This window comes from Monomorium pharaonis, chromosome 1, assembly GCF_013373865.1.
Source record: "Monomorium pharaonis isolate MP-MQ-018 chromosome 1, ASM1337386v2, whole genome shotgun sequence".
In the NCBI taxonomy this organism is placed as follows: domain Eukaryota; kingdom Metazoa; phylum Arthropoda; class Insecta; order Hymenoptera; family Formicidae; genus Monomorium; species Monomorium pharaonis.
Genome location: NC_050467.1, coordinates 31,367,360 through 31,388,843, shown reverse-complemented (window position 1 = coordinate 31,388,843; position 21,484 = coordinate 31,367,360). Strand labels below are relative to the sequence as shown.

General features: G+C 47.4%; 2 protein-coding genes across 2 annotated transcripts; both read right to left on the bottom strand.

Moving 5' to 3' along the window:
• Window positions 1-2,714: 2,714 nt before the first annotated feature.
• LOC118646975 (ice-structuring glycoprotein-like) lies at window positions 2,715-4,783 on the bottom strand. Its single transcript, XM_036290991.1, has 3 exons — window positions 4,720-4,783; window positions 3,786-4,567; window positions 2,715-3,221 (listed from the first exon to the last, which is right to left on the bottom strand). Exons 1-3 carry the CDS (start codon window positions 4,781-4,783, stop codon window positions 2,715-2,717), a joined length of 1,353 nt encoding a protein of 450 aa, XP_036146884.1.
• Window positions 4,784-13,490: 8,707 nt separating this feature from the next.
• Window positions 13,491-14,405, bottom strand: LOC118646974 (vegetative cell wall protein gp1-like). Its single transcript, XM_036290986.1, has one exon. It carries the CDS (start codon window positions 14,403-14,405, stop codon window positions 13,491-13,493), a length of 915 nt encoding a protein of 304 aa, XP_036146879.1.
• Window positions 14,406-21,484: the final 7,079 nt, after the last annotated feature.

The following is a 21,484-nucleotide window of genomic DNA, read 5'->3' as shown; positions in this document are numbered from 1 at the left end:
AAAGCGTATTCTCTGTACTTTTGTGTGTGTGGCGTCCCACGTGCTGTCCCTATAATTACGTGTTAAGATTTTTGCGAGCGTTATACCGCGGGTGCGGCGGAGATCGGTGGCTGTGAAGATCTCCTTGTAGTTGTCGGACGTCTCGTCTCAATGGAAAATCGTCCCGGAGATTACAGAGGAGCGAACAACGAGGGAGTCGAGGAAGACCCTTTCTAAGCGGGGGGTCCGCAGGTAATGCCGCCCTTATCTTGCCTACCGTTTGTGCCATGTAAGAATTCCGATACTGCCGCTGAATCACGCTTTCAGGATCCAGCGACGGCGCGCGAGGCCGACATCCCGACGGGGCGACTGAAGACCCGATACCGCGGGAAGTGCGGCGAAGGAATCACGACAACTCAAGATCCGCCGACGCCCCGTCGGGGAGGAAATGACGCCCCGATGGCGGAGGATACGCCGGGCGAAGAGAAAAGAGTCGGCCGCGCAAGGAAGCGCCAGGATTCCCGTGCCCGGGGCCCATAAACATCGACCGCCGTGCGTGGATCGATCAGCCGGCGACAGCGTGGGCACCGCGCTCTGCGCGAAAATCGATTTTCGCGAAATCCGCCAATAAGGGCCGGGAACGCCGGAGGCAAGGTGGGGCGCGCCGCCGAGCGGTCCCCGCGAGATCCAGGATTCCTCACTCGTGCTGCGGAAGTAGAGTTAACTGTGTGTGCGTTCCACTATCCCGAGCCGAGTGTAAGGAAGGACGCAGGGACGAAAGACATCCCGACCCGGAGGAGGCCACGAGAGGAGAGGCAGAGTGGTGAGACGAGCGTCACGCATATTGTAAAGCCACCGATTTCGCGGGTTGGGCGAGCCGCGAGGAAATCGCGTACTTGTCGCAAAATCTCTCGGCGTTTATGAGAATCTCGAGCTCCCGGATTCAACGGAGCTTCGTCGTCTCGCCCGATCGCGCCCGTCCGCGTGATTTCGCTACGTGCCGTGTGTTTTATAATCGTTTCGCGTTGCGTGTGCGTCCCGATCCGCAGCCGAGTCAATTGTTGTTGCGTCCGGTCGTCGTGTCGCGGGTTATTCCCGCGCTGTATCTTGTCGCGTCGTGGAAGACTTGATTCGTCAATGTTGTATAATTTGGTCGATCGCACTGTGACTGCGAGCCCTTCGGGGAGTATATTCGGATAATTATCGACGCGTTCGTCGTATCCCGCCGTACTGGCGGATCGTTAGCAATCATCGCGCTTATCTTCGCGAGAATCGTTCGAGCACGGGAGAACACGAGTCCGTCGCATGTCGCGCGGGCTCGGAGTTGCGATCCGTCCCGTTCGCCCTTGGCGAGGTCACCCTGACGGAAGCCGGCGTCCTCCAACGGCGCCGAGTCAAGCGTAAGACAAGTCGGAGAGTTCCCGCGTACGCATCATAGCCCGCTCGTTTAACAGACCGTTCTCGAAAAATTTGATATCCAGCGGACACCCGCTGATAACGCGCGCGAGCCACCACCGCTCCGCAGAGTCGTCCGTTTCTGTATTATTTACGATCAAATACAATTGTTGTTTTTATTTGTTACATCTGTGTCGTACAAGTAATTCTCTCGCCTTCCCGATTCCATCCGCCCGCACCGAACCTCCCCCTCTGCTATTTGAGGGCTGAGCAGCTGGATCTCGGAGCCGCTAACGCCCCGGTCGCCTAGCGTGCGCCCGTTTTTCCCGAGATTCAAGGATAGTAGCATTTGTTGCGAGTTGGTGCACACAGAGTGGTACGCTTAACGTACCTGGCGCCCAACTTAGCGTTGCGTCGGGAAACCTCGCGTGGATAGTCGCCCCGACACCCGGGCGGCTCAGGGCCGCGACCAGGGACGAAGGCGAAGTTGGCCGTCGCTCGCGAGCGGCGGTTACAAACTACATGCGTGTATATTGAATAAAAAAATTTATTAGTTCTATTTAATATAGTTTTTATTTACCTGCATTGAGAGAGAGAGAGAGAGAGAGGGGGGGCATGCGCGCGAGTACCTGTCTGTTCATGGTGTGTGTGTGTGTGTGTGTGTGTGTGTGTGTGTGGTGTGCGTGCGTGCGTGCGTGCGTGCGTGCGTGCGTGCGTGCGTGCGTGCGTGCGTGCGTGCGTGCGTGCGTGCGTGCGTGCGTGCGTGCGTGCGTGCGTGCGTGCGTGCGTGCGTGCGTGCGTGCGTGCGTGCGTGCGTGCGTGCGTGCGTGCGTGCGTGCGTGCGTGCGTGCGTGCGTGCGTGCGTGCGTGCGTGCGTGCGTGCGTGCGTGCGTGCGTGCGTGCGTGCGTGCGTGCGTGCGTGCGTGCGTGCGTGCGTGCGTGCGTGCGTGCGTGCGTGCGTGCGTGCGTGCGTGCCGTGCGTGCGTGCGTGCGTGCGTGCGTGCGTGCGTGCGTGCGTGCGTGCGTGCGTGCGTGCGTGCGTGCGTGCGTGCGTGCGTGCGTGCGTGCGTGCGTGCGTGCGTGCGTGCGTGCGTGCGTGCGTGCGTGCGTGCGTGCGTGCGTGCGTGCGTGCGTGCGTGCGTGCGTGCGTGCGTGCGTGCGTGCGTGCGTGCGTGCGTGCGTGCGTGCGTGCGTGCGTGCGTGCGTGCGTGCGTGCGTGCGTGCGTGCGTGCGTGCGTGCGTGCGTGCGTGCGTGCGTGCGTGCGTGCAAGCGGGCGGGCGGGCGGGCGGGCGGGCGTGTGTGTGTGTGTGTGTGTGTGTGTGTGTGTGTGTGTGTGACACTAATAATACCGCGGAACGTATACTTGCATCGCGGGTGCTGCCGGAACGTATCCTTGCATCGCGGGCGATGCCGGGACGTATCCTTGCATCGCGGGCGATGCCGGGACGTATCCTTGCATCGCGGGCGATGCCGGGACGTATCCTTGCATCGCGGGCGATGCCGGGACGTATCCTTGCATCGCGGGTGCTGCCGGAACGTATCCTTGCATCGCGGGCGATGCCGGGACGTATTCTTGCATCGCGGGCGATGCCGGAACGTATCCTTGCATCGCGGGCGATGCCGGAACGTATCCTTGCATCGCGGGCGATGCCGGGACGTATCCTTGCATCGCGGGCGATGCCGGGACGTATCCTTGCATCGCGGGCGATGCCGGGACGTATCCTTGCATCGCGAGCGATGCCGGAACGTATGCTTGCATCGCGGGCGGTGCCGGGACGTAGCCTTGCATCGATACCGGAGGGGTTGCGATCATTCTTGCTGGTGGTGCCGGTGGATCAAATGCGTACTTCCTTAATTTTTTTTTTCTTTTTGAATTAGGCGATGCACCGTTTGAGTTATTTTTTGAAAAAAATTGAAAGTTTTATTTTATTAATAAAATTAATATTTTGTATTTAAAATTTAATAATATAATAAATATTATTTTAATACAAAGTTAATTATTTTATTTTATAAATTTAAACTATGTTTTTATTTAAAATTTTATAATATAGTATAATATATATTTATTTCAAAATTTTTAAATAATTTATTATTTTATTTAAATATAAATATCTCCTAATTTTTTACTTCGTTTTTAAATATATTTTCATTCAAATATTTTTAAAATACGTAATTTTTTTCTAAAAGTTTATTATAATTTAAGATTTATTATAAAAAGGCTAAATAGCGCAAAGCGCGTGCAATGTAGGCTGCGTTCGGAAACGTTACCCGAGTGCTCTTGGATATCATTCTATCCTTGTCTCACACTCAATGAACAACAATGATAGAATAATACTCGAGAGCACTCAGGTGATGTTTCCGAACGCAGCCGTAATGTTGTAATATTAAAAAAAATGTGATTGATACATACCTTGTTAATTCCGTCTCGACCTTTCCAAGTAGTAGCCTGCATATAATGTGCCGTCGCTGTCGTCGTCTCTTGTGCCAATAGCGGCGCCGTCGCTGTTGATCTCTCGTATATCGGTAGCGGCGCCGTCGCTGTCGTCCTTTCATGCGCTGGTAGTGGCGCCGTCGCTGCCACCATCCTCTCGTATACCGGCAGCGACGTCGTCGCTATCGTCCTTTCGTGCACTGGTAGCGGCGCCGTCGCTATCATCCTTTCATCCGCTGGTAGCGACGCCGTTGCTGCCACCGTTCTCCCATACACTGGTAGCGGCGCCGTCGCTATCGTCCTTTCGTGCACTGGTAGCGGCGCCGTCGCTATCATCCTTTCATCCGCTGGTAGCGACGCCATTGCTGCCACCGTTCTCTCATACACTGGTAGCGGCGCCGTCGCTATCGTACTTTCATCCACTGGTAGCGGCGCCGTCACTGTCGTTATCTTCTCGTGGACCGGGAGCGGCGCCGTCGTTATCATCCTTTCATCCATTGGTAGCGGCGGCGTCGCTGTCGCTATCTTCTCGTGGACCGGGAGCGGCGCCGTCGCTTTTGTCTTTTCATCCATTGGTAGCGACGCCGTCGCTATCGCTATCCTCTCGTGGACCGGGAGCGGCGCCGTCGCTATCATCCTTTCATCCGCTGGTAGCGGCGCCGTCGCTGCCGTCGTCCTCTTATGCTCCGATCGCAATCCGATCTTTTTATATGGCAGCGGTGCCGTCTCTGGCACGCATGTAATACAGCCGTCACTCCTAGCTAAAAAAGATTATAATAATTAATTAATAGTAAAATATCTACATACAATAAATATTTGTAATTAAATATATACTTACGTCTGCGAGTTCTTTTGCCTTCCACTTTCATGAATTCGGCTCCGCAGGTCTACACTGTGTGACGGTCGTTAGTACACTGATTTGTGAAGAGAATCTGATCTGACGATCTGATCTCTGACTCCTCTGAGTCTCTGAGCATGGACTACGCGATTGTCTCTTGTTTTTAAACAATCGCTTTCTTTGGTCAACCGTTTCCCAGTCCACAGCCAGGCCTGTGTTGCGATTCCGAACCCGACACACACACACACACACACACACACACACGCACACGCACACGCACACGCACACGCACACGCACACGCACACGCACACGCACACGCACACACACACACACACACACAGTACACAGACGTCCCGTGCCGACAGAGTGTCTTTCCGTTCTTATTTCCTCTTCTCTTCTAACTCAGCTGGGACTCCGAAGCAATCGCGATGTCTAAACGCTTTTTCGGCGTGTCTATCGCGCGAGTGCTGTCAACTATCACGATTATTACGATCGGGGCATGATTATAAAAATAATTATATACAATTTAATTAATTGTAATAGAATTAATTGTATAATAAAAAATTAAAAAATAAATTTTAGAAGACTTCAATATTTTTTCAAATTATAAATTAAAATGTTAATTGTTAATTAAAAATAAAATTCAATAAAAAATAGAATAATATAAAAACTTTATTAAGAAAATATAGATTTTAATTCTGAACTAAAAATATAAATTAGAGAATATAAATTTTAATGCTCCAATAAATTTTTTCAATTGGAAATTAATATTTTAATTTTTAATTGACTATTTAGGTTATATTTTATACTCGTGTTATATGCTGCAGAATAGTTTTTACGTTGTATTGCATTTTATAAAAAAAAATTTTAGTAACAAACGTATTCAGTTTTTTATCTTTGTAAATAACACATACGCGCGCTTTGCGTGCGTTTTTATTATATAAATTTTGTTATAAATTTTTTATAAATTTTATAAGAATAAAAGTAAAAATTTTTCATTTCTTTGACTAACTTTTACTGTTACAAAAGCAATGTTAGGTAAGTTAATAAACTTTTTAAAATTCGAAGTATTTTAAATTAAGTCTTTTAAAATTAAAAGTTATTTTTTAAAAGTTAAAAATTGACAAATTTTACATGGAATAAATATGTTGGAACATTAAAATTCTTTAATTCATATTTTTAGTTAAGAATAAAAATCTATATTTTTTTCTACACAAAAACCTATCCTCCAATTCTTGTTGTATTTTTACTTTAATTAAAAATTAAGATCTTTATTTTCAATGTTTGAAAAATATATAAGCCTAAAATAATTTTGTTATTTGTTCTTATTGTATAATTGATTTTTTATTATAATTGACTATATTGTATAATTATTTACAATTATGCGCCAATTATAATTATTGTAACAGCCGGCGACGCCCGCGCGATAAACATACTAGTCCAGTAGAATTAGCATAAAAAAAAAAAATTGATAACTCAGGTTTGACTGTGCGTAAAGCACAATTAATATGTGTAGATTTGCAACTCGCAAAAAGCTGGGGGTTATTGCAAAATTACGGGTTGAAGTGAGGAAAAAGCAGTTTTTTTGCTATTTCTTAAATTGTTAATAATTTCTTACAAATTAACTCAAGCATTTGAAATTATAAGAAAATAGAGCTTTTATGACGATAAAAAAGTGTACCAAATTTTATCAAAAAATATTAACAACTTTTCTTTTCGAGTAATGTCAATTGTTTATCCAAAACGCGTTCTACTAAAATTTAATTTCTACATTTTTGAGACTATGCACGAACCCGAACAAAAGTTTTTTCTCTTATAAAGTTGCAGTATAGTATATCGGCATTGCGAAATGTGTGCAATGCAATTAAGTGCCTGAAATAAACGTGTAAAAAATAAGTCTAATTAACAATTATATAACTTTTAAAATAATAACGCTATCAAAATGCATTTGAAAGGTGCGCAAACAAAAAACTGCTTTTTCCTCACTTCAAACCGTAATTTTTCAATAATCAGCTTTTTGCGAGTTGCAAGTGTATCTATCTTAATCTACACATTGCTTTACATACAGCCAAACCTGAGTTATCAATTTTTTTTCAAAACGGTCCTTTTTGAAGCTAATTCTATTGGACTATACGCCAAAAATTTAAAGTCGGAGCTGATTAAAAAACAGAGGAAAAAAGGACGGAATGATACTCTATCGACGGGCACGCTGACGACTAAATGTAACTGACATGAGAGTGTGACGGATAGATAGAGCACGATGTGTGCGAGAGCGTGCTCGGGCTTGAAATCGCAGTACAACTAGCACAGCTCACGTGCACGCGCGTGTATACATTTTATTCAATTTTTACTCACACGTATCATATATTTGTAAAATATTTCTTGAAACTTATATAATTTGTAGTATCAAATTTCTTTTATAAACATTATAAAAAATTGAGGTATTTTAATTCATATTTCGTATGGGATATCATGTAACTATGTTTATCTTATCATAAACTATGTAACTTATGCAAATGACATGGATAATCTTAGACATAATTTCAGAAGTAATTATTATAATTAAAAAATTGTTTTAAAAATATTTAATGTTAATTTTTCGTGAAAAAGCTGACAAGTTAATTTTTAATGTCATTTTTGGAAATTATTTTTAAAATTTAAGTGTTAAATTTTTTACATATAATAATGTAAATTTATAAATTAGCGCTATACATAAAACTGGACAATACCTATTAATGCAAAAATTGATTATTTATGATTAATTTGTATAAAACGTTATACATTTCTTTATTACGTCTTTATGTGTATAAATATTTTATATTTATTAATTGAAAACGGGAATGTTCTTTCAATATTATTTTAGTAAGAATTTGTATAATGCCTTTCAATGACACAGATTTTGGATAATTATACGCATTATAAACATAAAATTATGCGTGATAATAAACAACGTAATACATAATGTATGAAATATAAAAATATATAAAACATCTAGGGCTTATTCATTACATCGCACAATATTTTTTTTCATATTTTATGTGTTACATTGTGGGTGCGTTCGGGGAGACGCTATTAGCGCTACCAGCATCAGTCCATCTTCATTACTCATTAAAAGTAGAACAAGGATAAACTGATGCTGATAGCGCTAATAGCGTCTTCCCGAACGCAACCTATATGTTACGTAGCATTAAAAAAATCTACAGTGGCTCTAGGTAAGCTTTCTTTGCTCCTCATTGCTCTTATTATCGTCCTTTCATACACTGGTAGCGGCGCCGTCACTATATTGTCATCATTTTGTATGCCAGTAGCGGCATTATCGCCATCGTTATCGCTGTTGCCATCCTTTCATGCACGGCAACGGGGAATTATTGCCATTTTGGCAAAGGGAAAATTGCCGAATACGTAGCACTCAGCAGTGCTTGGGTTCGAACCAGAGTCAATCTGATCCTTCCGATGATGAGCGGAGCGCCTTACGACCTGAGCCACTGTAGTTGGTAGTTTCTTTTGCTTTAAATTTGACATTTCTCTCACATGTGTCTACCCATGTAAACTTACATAGGTATTAATATTTTATTTATGACGTATAGATATACATTTTTGGCTATATTAAATAATATACTTACATAATGTTATGTAAATAAATATTATGTATGTAAAATATATATATATATATATATATATATATATATATAATAATAATAATATTCGTGTTTAATTTACGGCTTTTTATAGCTTTTAGTATTATTTTTACATATTATAGACAATACAATTTATGACTGTTATTTAATTAAATATTAACATATATATGTTTCTATATGATTTTTGTTATGAGAAGAAATTAATTAATGTGAGCAATTCATTAATTAGCGACAAAATATTCTATTAATTACGTGCTACATTAGACGTAACAATATTTAGTTATATTTCTATGAACAGCTGATGAGAGGAAAATAAATATCAGTAGGAATAAAGCGGGTATTTTAACTACGAAGGGGGAGGGGGAGATTCCCAGAGCGGGTTGCCTGAGATATTCGTACTTTCGTAGACGCGGTCGAGGGGGGGGGGGCATGCGGATTGGGGAATCTCGCGACACGCCAAAATGAGTGGAAGGGAGAACCGCGTTTTGCAGGCACGTTTCGAGAAATAGCTGAGCGGAGACATCGAGTACAAGCGAGAGAGACAGATTCGCAATAAAGGGAGAGAGCGAACATCTTGGCTGAAGCGGACAGCGGCGGGGTGCGGCGGCAGCGGGCGCCGGCCCCGGAGCGCGATTCTCCCTCTCCCGTTCAGCTGTTTCTCGGGGACGGTCGCGGACCCCGAAACGTGCCTGTGACACGCGATCTCCCCTTCCACTTATCTCGGCGTGTGGCGAGATCTCCCGGTCCGCATCCTCCCCGCGCCCACAAGTATCTCCCGCAACCCGCTCCTACCTCGGAGCTCTGTAATTAGAATCCCCTCTTTATTCCTACTAATATCTATTCTCTAGTGGAAGTCTCGCTAATTTTGACAAACGAAAGACACATACGTATATACCATGACGTATATACCATATCATGACTGTACGTTTGAATGTGTGCATCTTTAGTTTGTCAAAATTAAACGAGATCGCGGAGCGCTCATGCTCTATTTCTTTTCGTGCGCTCGTTCTCTGTTCGTCTGTTTACAGAGGCTGCGGGCCGCTTGACACTGCAAACGCTTCGTAATATTTTATTAACCAATCGGAACAAAGAATTTTACAAATTGGTCAATCAAAAAATGCTTTGAAATGTTTATAGCATCAAGTGGACCTTAGCCCAAATCACTCGATTATATCAATTAGCTTACACATCGAATAAATTACGATTTATTATTAACAATTTTTCCGTACAATGTAATAACACAATGAAAAACCATTAAAACTAAAATTTTAATAAAAATATATCACTATTATATCTCATAAATTTATTATTATTTTTATTAGTTATATAATTTTATATTTGTTTATATTTATTGTAATGTAACTAATAATTTCTAAATTATCAAACCGGTTAGTTGTAAAATAAATGGAGAAAAATTTGTTATTTGTATATTAATTAATTCCTTGCACTTAATAATTTTTAACTTTTTTTCAACTAATAAATAAAAAATATATACATGTCAATATTTGAATAAAGGTCATATATTTTATTTTTGATTATATCTAAAAAATAATAAAATACTAAAGACCACAAAAGGCCGTAAGTGAAACATGAATTTTACATTATGCATCTATTCTATTATGTATCTTTACATTATTATGTAATATTAATACAAGATAGAATGATAGAATGATATCCAAGAGCACTCGGGTGACGTTTCCGAACACAGCCTATGGTAGTAGCAGATATTTAAATTAAAGCAGAACAAGTCGTAAGCTACAGTGGCTCAGGTGGTAAAGCGCTCCGTTCGTCATCAAAAAGATCAGATTGACTCTGATTCGAATCCAGGCAATGTAAGAATTTTTCTTCAATGCCCACATTTCGGTATCGCCTGCGATGCAAGGATACGAGCATATGACAAGATATATGCTCTCAAACCACATGTTATATGTGTATATATGTATTTCCGACTCCGCTACCGGTGTACGAGAGATTGACAGCGACAGCGACGGCGCGGCGGCGCTGCTACCAGTGTACGAGAGGATGATAAAGAATGACGACGATACGGAGCGCGACAAGGAATGAATAATTCCAATTAGAGCCACTGTAGATTTTTGGAAATTTTTTGCGTAACACATAGGAAATATAGATTACAAAAATCATTGCCAGTATTAAAAATCTGCATATACAGGGTGTTAATAAACCTTCGCATAATATTTATACCATCGTGTTGCCCACGAAAATCGAAGACGAAAAGCTCTCTAAATTTTTTCGATTCCGTGAGTACAGTTCTTATAATTATTGTAGGAAAATAGTGAAATATTGCCAATGTACGCACGGCTATAACGGAAACACGAGCGCGGTGGGAAACAAGACGATCGTCGTCGCTCGCCGCGAGGCGAGGAGAGCGCAAACAAAATTCATTGCTATTCACAACGTTGTTCGTAGCGATAAGCGATGGGGACTAAGAATGGTCGACGATAGCTCATAACTAAAATTTTTCACATAAATTTTTAAACTGTACTACATAAATTGCGAAGCTAAAAAAATTAAAAGTTGATTGAAAACATTAAGAGAATCATTTCATAGTATTTTTATTGATATACTTGAATTTTAAATTAATGAAAGCGAATAATTCGTTGGAAATCCACTACAGTTTACGCTCTTTCGTAATTTTGCAAGCTTATCAGAACTGTATATAAAATTAATATATTTTGTTATTATCCTTATACTAGCAGGTCACTTTACAGCTTTCGGAAGATGCGCCATAGTATTTTTTATGAACTACAGTTTTAAATTAATAAAACCGAATAATTCATTAAAAGTCTGCCGCTTCCGATTTTTTCTCGCAATTTTCCAACTTTATCAATTAAATATGTAAGGTTAATATTTTTGGCCACATATTTTATACTTGTAGACCATTTAACAGCAAAGAATATGTCATATTAGTTTCATTAATATACTTGAATTTTAAAGAAATAAAAGCGAATAAGTCATGAACAATTAATTGTTTCCTATTCGTTTTGGAAATTTTGCACGTTGGAATAAAGTCCACAAATTGTGAAGTCCGCTGTTTGTGAAAACGTCTACTTACATTTTATAAATAAACAAAATATATTAATTTTACATAGTTCTGATAAGCTTGCAAAATTACGAAAGAGCATAAGCTGTAGTGGATTTCCAACGAATTATTCTCTTTTATTGGTTTAAAATTCAAGTATATCAATGAAAATACTATAAAATGATTCTCTTAATGTTTTCAATCAACTTTTAATTTTTTTAGCTTCGCAATTTATGTAGTACAGTTTAAAAATTTATGTAAAAAATTTTAGTTATGAGCTATCGTCGACCATTCTTAGTCCCCATCGCTTATCGCTACGAACAACGTTGTGAATAGCAATGAATTTTGTTTGCGCTCTCCTCGCCTCGCGGCGAGCGACGACGATCGTCTTGTTTCCCACCGCGCTCGTGTTTCCGTTATAGCCGTGCGTACATTGGCAATATTTCACTATTTTCCTACAATAATTATAAGAACTGTACGCATGAAATCGAAAAAATTTGGAGAGCTTTTCGTCTTCGATTTTCGTGGGCAACACAATGGTATAAATATTATGCAAAGGTTTATTAACACCCTGTATACACATTTTCAGCACCAATTAAAAAAAAATTAAAACAGACGATACATAATAAATAAGTCATTGGTGCTGTAATTTTTATATATTATTTATATATTGTATTATGTGTTATGTTCTATATTTTTATTATCCATAAATAATATATACTACTTCTGTTCTTATTTTCTGTCGCTACTCGGATATTAACAAGAGAGAGATATCCGTCTCTTTTTCTTCAAGGCTGCCACGAAAATGTGCGTTCGCGGCCAGCACGTTGATACTTGACGAAAGGCACCTATGCTCCTCCTCCCCCCACTTATCTCAAGCGTCGCGGGCGTCAAGCAGATTAATTGATATCAATCATCGATATCATTAATCGTATTATTTATTATTATTTGTTATTTAATTTTTTAGTATTAATGTAATTTATTGTCTTTTTTAAATTATAATAAAATTAATTTCAATAAAAATATTAATCAAATAATAAAAATTTGTAATAATTTATTAAATACACAAATAAAAAAAGCTAATAAGTTTGTAACCGTGAATTTTTAATTGTGATGGGCTACGGATAGCCGCAGTTAATTCAGGGTTCGGGCGGCGGGCTGGTTGAATGAATGACGAAGGCAAACGGTATATGTTTAACGATAGTATTTATTCTAATATATATCCTAGCTAATATATACAAAGTCCCTACTCTGACAACTTACAACTAAGATCTCGCTATGCGAGTCGCGGGCGATTGGTTATGGCAACGTGTGTCGCGGAGCGCATGTGCGCGTTGATTACTCGGCGCCGGATTGGCTGCGGCGGGCGTACGGCCCGTGTATCGGTCGGTGCGTCGATCGGCGTTAGCGGCCGGTCTTACGGATTACAATGCTCGTGGCGGTGTAACCGCGGCGGTGTAATGTGTGGCGGCGTTCGTGTCGGTCGCGGTGGTAGCCGGATTGGCTGCGGCGTTACGGTCGCGGCTGCGCGGTACGGTGCGGCGTTCGCATTCGCTGAGTCGGTCGGTGCGGCGTCACGATTGGTCGCGGCGGTGCGCGACTGCGCGGTACGGCGCGGAGCTCGGCTCGACAGCCACGGTGATCAGCTGTTCGACGATCAGCTGTTATTATCGTCGAAGATCATCCCGCGTGGATGATCCTCCGCATCGGCGGTTTCCCCTCAGTGCGGGGTCCCCGTGTGCGGTCGGGATCGGTAGCTCAATACGCGTACCGGGATCCGGGTGTCGAGCGGGGCGGTGTTTTGCCACTCGCAGCGTGGCGCGAGGAAGCGCTCAATGCGCGCTAGTGAAGGAAGCCGGGTTTGCGGTTATGTTCGGCACTCAGTGCGTGCTCTGGATACTCAGCTCAATTCGCTGAGTGGATCGGTCGGCTCAGTACGCTAGACCGGGGAGATCTGATTCCTTATCACCAGCGGAGGGCTTTTATAGCCCCCGTTTGGTGACAAGAGGAGCGGAGATGTGCGGGGAGACCGAGATAAGCGGAGGGGACTACACGAGGTAGGAGGGTAACGGCCTCGTATCTATATGCCTTAACGTGGCGGAGGAACGGCTCGTTACACCTCCCCCTCGGCAGACCCCGTCCCTATGTACAATGAAAATTCTCTTTATTAGCGGATATACCAGGACCCGTCGAGCTGGTGTTTCACCACGATGCGGTGCCCGAGGGCCTGGTGACGGTAGCGGCGGCCTGGCAGTATGCGCTCCCACGGTATGGTCCGCAGGACTTCGCTGGGAATAGCGGATGGTCCGGGGGCTGGCGGCGATGGTGACGGCGCGGGTGATGATGGTGGCGGCGCTGGCTGGGTAAAGTACCCGGTCGGAGGCGGTGTCGGTGTCGGCGTCGGTTGCGGCCGGGTGAAGTACCCGGGTGAGGCGGGCGGCGTCGGCGGCGGCGTTGGTAGCGGCGGTTGCGCCAGCTCAGCTGCGGCTGTTTCGGCAGTGGCGGATGGTGGCCGGGCCGGTGGCGGTGGCGGTGCGACGACCTGTCGGGGCACCTCGGTGACGGAGGGTGACGGCGCAGGCTCTGGTATCGGCGCTGGTGGAGTCGTAGCGGCGGGGCCCGCGATACGGAGCGACGCGATGTCGGGCATCGGCGCGGATGTCGTGCGCTCCTCCGGTGCGGCGCTTAGCTCCTCGTTATCGTCGTCGTCGTCGTCCAGGTCCGACAACGTGGACCCGAACGTGGCGAGTAACACGTTTCGCCCGTTGTCGGCTGCTGGCGGTGCCTCGGCGTATAGCCGTTCCTGGCGGGAGCGCGTCGTCCTCTGGCGTGCCACTGCGGGCCGGCGGGGTCCGGATGGCGGCGCCGGAGCTGGTGTTGAAGCTGGCGCGGCGGTGCTAGGCGGCTCGTTCTCGCGCCGTTGGCTGCGCCCTGGTGTCCGGACGGAGGCCTCGAAGGGTCGGCTGCTTGTTGGGATCCGTGGAGGTCCGGCGATGGCATGGGCGTGGCGGTCTCGAAGAGAGCTCTTAGACTTTGGCATCCTGCTGCTGCTATCGCTCACTTTCTGATCTGGTGGGCTCATCGTGCCTTTTTATACCCTCCGTTTCTGTTGTTATTCGGTGTCCGGACTCTCCTTCAAGTCCTTCACGTGTACGGTTCCCATGATCTTGTTGTTGTTGTCGCGGAGTCGTACGATGACAGGCGACATGTGGCGGTCGACTGTATATGGCCCAGTGTATCGAGGCGCCAGTTTTCCCGCGAAGTTTTCCTGCGCGTTGGAGAGCGGATGTTCGCGGCGGTAGACCTGTTGGCCGATCTCGGGTCTCCAGTCGCGCCTTCGCAGGTCGTAATATTTGGCTTGCTTTGCGGTTGCTTCTTCCTGGCGGCGCGTGGCAATTTCAAATCGTTCGCGCAGTTTTTGAATCTGCTGCGCCCGCGCTGTGGGCCGGCCGGCTGGTATGGCCACCTCCAAGGTTTGTTCGGTTCTCCCTCGTAGTGTACCAGGTGCGGTGAGTTCGTGGCCATACGTGAGCATCGCTGGCGTATACCCGGTACTTTCGTGAACAGCGGTGTTGGCGGTGAACGTTAGTTGCAGTAGATGGCGGTCCCAGTGGCGGTGATCTCGGTCGATGAATTGCGAAACCATGGTCTTGAGCGTCCTATTGGCTCGTTCGACCGGATTGCATTGCGGCGAGTATGGCGGCGTTTTCCGATGGTCGATGCCGGCCTGCGCAAGTACCTCGGTGAATTCGCGGCTGATAAATTGGCGGCCGTTGTCAGTGATGATCCGGCGAGGGCATCCGTGCTGGAGGATGATTTTTTCTTCGACCGCCCTTGTCACGGCGGTGGCGGTGGCTTGTCGTAGCGGTTTCGTTGTTAGCCATTTCGTGAAGGCATCCTGACATACCAGGATCCAGGTGTGCCCCTCGGAGGATCTCGGTAGTGGTCCTATGAGGTCGATCGCTATGACCATGTTAGGCGCGTCCACACTGGCGTGATGCATTCGTCCGGCCGTTTGCTGTTGTGACGGTTTGTGTTCCCGGCAGTTCGTACAGCGACGGACATATTTGGTTGCCTGTCGGAACATCCCTGGCCAATAATATTTTTGTGCCAGTCGGGCCAGTGTCTTGGCGATTCCGAGGTGGCCGGCGGTGGGGGCGTCGTGGCATTCCTTTAGTACTTCCTGTCTCTGCTGTAGTGGTACACACAGCTTCCATGCGGATGGATCGTCGTTATCGTCGGTAGAATGGCGCTCGTGGAAGTGGCGGTATAAGTGGCCATTCTGTATTGTATAGTCCGGTAGCTTGTGCGGTTGTTCTTGGACGGTTTGCGTTGTGCGCTGGTGCCACTTGCACGTCGGTGTAATGACCGCTAGATCTTGTCCCGCCGTGTCGGTATCTTCTTCATCCTCCCCCTCCTCCAGAGGCTGACGTGACAGGGCGTCGGGCACATAATTCAGAGCGCCTTTCCGGTATTCCACCTCGAAATCGTGCTGCTGCAGGGCTACTGCCCAACGCGCTAGACGGCCGGTTGGGTTGTCCAAGGAGCGGAGCCAGCGGAGAGAGAAGTGGTCGGTGATGACGCGGAATCGGTATCCCTCCAAGTATGGCCGCATCTTCTCTATGCCCCACACGACCGCGAGGCACTCCTTTTCCGTTGCGGAATAGTGTCGTTCGGGTTGCCGTAGTGCTCTGCTTGCGTATGCAATTACGCGTTCTTGTCCCTCGATCGTTTGGGTTAGGACTGCCCCTAGTCCGGCGTCGCTGGCATCTGTCTGTAAGACGAAGGTGGCCGAAAAGTCTGGACAGTGCAGTACTGGTGCGGAGGCAAGGCTGTTCCGGATACTTTCGAAAGCCTGCTGCTGGCTGGCAGTCCACTTCCATCGTCTGTTCTTCCGTAGGAGTTCATTCAGCGGTGCGGCCAGTGTTGCTATCCCGGGTATGAAGCGGCGGTACCAGGAAGTCATTCCCAGAAATCGTCGGAGGGCCGGTAGGGAGGCGGGTGGCGGGATCTCCATAATGGCCTTGACTTTGTCCGGGTCGGTCCTCAGTCCTTCCCGATCGACGACGTGTCCGAGGTATTTTAGACTGGATCGTGCGAAGTGACACTTGTCTGGGTTGATTTTTAGGTTCGCGTCTAGTAACCGTTGTAATACCTCTCGGAGATTGCGGAGGTGTTCGTCGAACGTTCTCCCAAGCACCACGATGTCATCGAGGTAGGCGAAGGCTCGCGGCTCCATGTCTGGCCCGATGACGCGGTCCAGTAACCGTTGGAACGTGGCTGGCGCGGCGTGTAGCCCAAAGGGCATCACGGTGAACCGGAATTGTCCTCTTCCCGGTATGGCAAAGGCGGTCATCGGTCGGCTATCTGGATGCAAGGCGACTTGCCAGTACCCGTTTTTAAGGTCGATAGTGGATAAAAAACGGCCTTCCCGCAGCTGGTCGAGGATGTGTTGCACTGGTGGTAGTGGGTATGCATCTCGTACGGTGACCTCGTTAATCTTGCGGAAGTCGATGCAAAAACGGTACCGTCCGTCCTTCTTCTTGGCCAGGACCACGCCGGAATTCCATGGGCTGCTGGTGGGCTCGATGTGGCCCTCGCGGAGCATATCATCGATTTCCTTGTCGATGATCCCCTGTAGAGCGGGGTTGAATGTTCGGTACCGCTGCCGTATCGGTTCTCGGTCGTCCTTCCGGCGGATGCGATGTTCGGTAAGCGGAGTGGTACCTCGGAGTTGTGTGAATCTGGGCAGGAACTCGTCCAGTAGCGCTTGTAGTTTTGTGTTTTGTTCCTTGGAGCAGGCGGTGAGTCCGGCGGTTGGTTCAGCGGTAGGTGTTTTGGTGGGCCGCAAGGTGGCGATCGTCGGAAGGCTCCAGCGAAAACCGGCTTTGCGCAGCAGGTGGACGCCGGCGATTACGGTGGAGGTCAGCCCTGGCAGCACGTGAAAGGTCTGTAGTCCGCGGTAGTGCCCCAGGCGTATTTGGACGCGCATCTCCTCGTTGATTCGGCCGGTTCGTCCATCGGCCAGTTGTACGGCGGCGGTGATGCGGCGGACTTGGGCGTACGGTCGTATGCGTTCGGCGGTATCCTCGGCCATGTATGAAAGGATGGCGCCGCAATCCAGCAGGGCGTCGTGTTGCTGCCCGGCGATCTCGATCGTTCCCCATGGTCGCGGATCGGTCGTTTCGTTTCGGGGGCTGATGCTCGGCAGCTGGGCTCTTACGCGCCGGTGTCCGGGCTGGCGGTAGACCGGGAGGCCCCCTGGTTCTCCTCGGCCTGCTTGGCGTTTCCCGGCGTGCCGTGGCAGTTCCGGGTGAGCACCCCCTCCTTCCCGCACTGCGAGCAGAATAATTTCGGAGGTCTCTTACAGAAGCGGCGGGTATGTCCTCGTTGCCCGCAACCCCAGCAGCACTCGCGGGAGTCGTATGCAGGCGGCGGCGGCGGTCTTCGGCTTCTCCTTGCCCTTCGGTGGTTGGTATTCCCGTTCATAGCGCCTGGCGCGCTCGTAATCATCGGTGAGCCGCAGTAGTCCCGGGAGGTCGAGGAAGTCATTGCGGCGCGCATATAGGTGGTATTCCGGCCGCAAGTTATGATAGATGCGCTCCAGGCGGTCTTCCGCGGTTATCCCTCCGTGGCGGCGCATCAAAGTCTGGAGTGCCGTCACGTACTCCCGTGCGGTCTCGTTCGGCCCCTGAGTTCGGCGGGCGATCTCGGCTTCTAGTTCGAAGCGGGTCCTGGTGGGCACGAAGTATCGCCGGAAATCCCTTTCGAAGTCCGCCCAACTCCTCCAGTCATCCCGGTTGTTGCGATACCAGAGTAGCGCCTGGTCTTTGAAAAGTAGTGGAAGGCACCGTTGTAACTGTGCCTGCGTCAGCCCGTAACTGAGGCGTAGATCCTCAAGGCGCTCTAGGAAGGCGACGCCGTCCTTTCCGTTGAACTGGCATCCCCACTTGCGGACGGTATCGAGTAGTGCGGCGGTGTCCGAGAAGGTACCCCGGCGTCGTGTTCGGGGGGTCCCTCGGACGATCTCTATCTCGTCCGCGCTGCTGTCGTCGGTCGTGGTCCCTCCGTCCATCATTTCCTGTTTGGCTGGTCCGTCGGTGCGGAATTTATCGCTCGTGGTCGGCATTAACGCGGTTTTTGCCTATTCATTCAACCAGTCCCTGTTCGGGCGCCATTTTGTAACCGTGAATTTTCAATTGTGATGGGCTACGGATAGCCGCGGTTAATTCAGGGTTTGGGCGGCGGGCTGGTTGAATGAATGACGAAGGCAAACGGTATATGTTTACGATAGTATTTATTCTAATATATATCCTAGCTAATATATACAAAGTCCCTACTCTGACAACTTACAACTAAGATCTCGCTATGCGAATCGCGGGCGATTGGTTATGGCGACGTGTGTCGCGGAGCGCATGTGCGCGTTGATTACTCGGCGCCGGATTGGCTGCGGCGGGCGTACGGCCCGTGTATCGGTCGGTGCGTCGATCGGCGTTAGCGGCCGGTCTTACGGATTACAATGCTCGTGGCGGTGTAATGTGTGGCGGCGTTCGTGTCGGTCGCGGTGGTAGCCGGATTGGCTGCGGCGTTACGGTCGCGGCTGCGCGGTACGGTGCGGCGTTCGCATTCGCTGAGTCGGTCGGTGCGGCGTCACGATTGGTCGCGGCGGTGCGCGACTGCGCGGTACGGCGCGGAGCTCGGCTCGACAGCCACGGTGATCAGCTGTTCGACGATCAGCTGTTATTATCGTCGAAGATCATCCCGCGTGGATGATCCTCCGCGTCGGCGGTTTCCCCTCAGTGCGAGGTCCCCGTGTGCGGTCGGGATCGGTAGCTCAATACGCGTACCGGGATCCGGGTGTCGAGCGGGGCGGTGTTTTGCCACTCACAGCGTGGCGCGAGGAAGCGCTCACTGCGCGCTAGTGAAGGAAGCCGGGTTATGTTCGGCACTCAGTGCGTGCTCTGGATACTCAGCTCAATTCGCTGAGTGGATCGGTCGGCTCAGTACGCTAGACCGGGGAGATCTGATTCCTTATCACCAGCGGAGGGCTTTTATAGCCCCCGTTTGGTGACAAGAGGAGCGGAGATGTGCGGGGAGACCGAGATAAGCGGAGGGGACTACACAAGGTAGGAGGGTAACGGCCTCGTATCTATATGCCTTAACGTGGCGGAGGAACGGCTCGTTACAAGTTAGCAAAAGATTAAAAAAAAAAATTCATCAACCTTCTACTTCTAATAATATACAATAACAATGTTAAAAAATCTTTTAAATTTATTTTTCTATTCTTTTATTATTATTTATATTGTATATATATATATATATATATATATATATATATATATATATATATATATATGTTTTGGTAAAATATCCATCAGATGTATATTATAATGTATCTAAATTACATATCAGCAATAAATAAATGTGAAATAAATATGTATTATATTTTTTATTTTTCCCAAAATATTAAAATGACGTCTTTCTTACGTCAAAATATAGTAAAAAAGAAGGTTATAAAAACACGTCATTTTCACGTCTCGTTATGACGTCTGTGGGCTGTGACTTATTCCCGTCATTGTTACGTTATTATTACGTATTTATAAAAGGATATGTTGTGAGCGTTTGCTCGTTTTGGGAATTCTTTCCCGTTAGTAGTTGGGATCGTTCTGCCTGAAGGGTTAGGACCCAAAGGGTGAAGGTTCGGCTCGGTGTATGAGAGAAAAGAAGACGCTTCTTACTTGTTTGTTCGTTGTCTTTATTTTCTTCTCTTGCGCTTACAGTCAGCTGTGATGGTGTTAGGTGTCACTCGCGATAAGGTGTATAGTACGCGACGCGGCTCGGACGTTGTTATGTTTCTCTCCCGCTCGGTCACGGCGTGGTCGCGTTTATATATTATGATATCTGGCGCAATTTCGGGGGCCAGTGACCAGGCGTCGGTAGCTTCCGCGAGGCTAAGCGTTTCGACATCGGAACGCGGTAGCCTTGCGGTTTGATTTTGCAGCGTAGGACCTATTTCTAGGGCGATACGAACTGCTTCCGAACGCGCTGTTGTAATCTCACGGAAGTTACTCGGGACTTCCGTGAGCGCGGCGGATTCTTGTGCGTCTTTCGAAAGAGGTGCTTCTTGCAACGTCTTTCGAAAGATGCGTGTCGCAATTTTAATAGATATAGTTGTAATCGGCTTACAACAGATAAATGACGTTACGATTGACCAAAAATTAACGTGAAAATCACGTGATGTTGCTGCCTGGGTAGTTTCGTGTTCGTGTTGTGTCAGCCGCGGGGCGGCCTCGCGTTTTTGGTTGATTGTCGGACTCAAGCGAGAGAGGCGGGATAGCGTCGGGTATCGTGGCCGAGGAGGAGAGCGGATTCCGTTCGTGATTTTCCCGGGAAGTCGCAACCGCGTGCGCCGCAAAGCCCTCGCCCGAGCGAGCCGCGTGTCGCCGCGCGGGAAAAATAGTCCCCGCAGATATCGGTCGCGAGCCATCGCGAGTACAGCGTCGTGCGAGTAATTTGGTGTAGTAAAATCGGTATTGAGAACAACGAGTATCGCGAGCCGGATATCGTGGTCGCGATCTATGGTTGCCGTAACTAAAAATGACGAGTGGGTATTTTTATTTTTAGTCGCGTGATGTCTTTTGACGTTGAAAATGAGCGTCAAACTTCAGCGTGAAAAAGCACCTTAATAGGTTGGATCGGAATCAACATATTGGAGTTAAGGTGAAGAATAGGATAGGAGCATGTTGGAGCAAGCAACACGAACAGACCCTAAGTAATAACATTATGGCGGCAAACAAGGAAATTCTGTAAGTATTAATCTTGTGAAAATAATTAAAAAAATGTATTAAAATTATAAGAAATACTAAAATTAATCAATTTAATTTCAGATTGATGGACACGGAAGACGATGAAATAATAGCCCATGCAACTTCTCAAATTGAGAAGCTGCATGTGGCACAATCCAAAGAATCACACGCGGAGGATACATCGGCCCCGCCACCGGCGTCGTCGCTGCCACCACCGACGACGACGATGACAATGTCCCCCACTACTGCTGCCGTCGACAACGTCGGTCCTTCCGACGACGTCGGCCCCACCACCGCCGCCGCCGACAACGACAATGGACCCCCCACCACCGCCACCGTCGACTACGTTGGTTCG

Bases quoted from the DNA above. Each gene is read 5' to 3' on its own strand.
- LOC118646975 (XM_036290991.1), bottom strand. From the start codon at position 4,783: ATGCTCAGAGACTCAGAGGAGTCAGAGATCAGATCGTCAGATCAGATT. The intron at 4,568-4,719 runs GTACTAACGACC...AATCTTTTTTAG, and splicing joins GATTCTCTTCACAAATCAGT to CTAGGAGTGACGGCTGTATT. The intron at 3,222-3,785 runs GTATGTATCAAT...AAATTAAGGAAG, and splicing joins GTCGAGACGGAATTAACAAG to TACGCATTTGATCCACCGGC.
- LOC118646974 (XM_036290986.1), bottom strand. From the start codon at position 14,405: ATGAGCCCACCAGATCAGAAAGTGAGCGATAGCAGCAGCAGGATGCCA.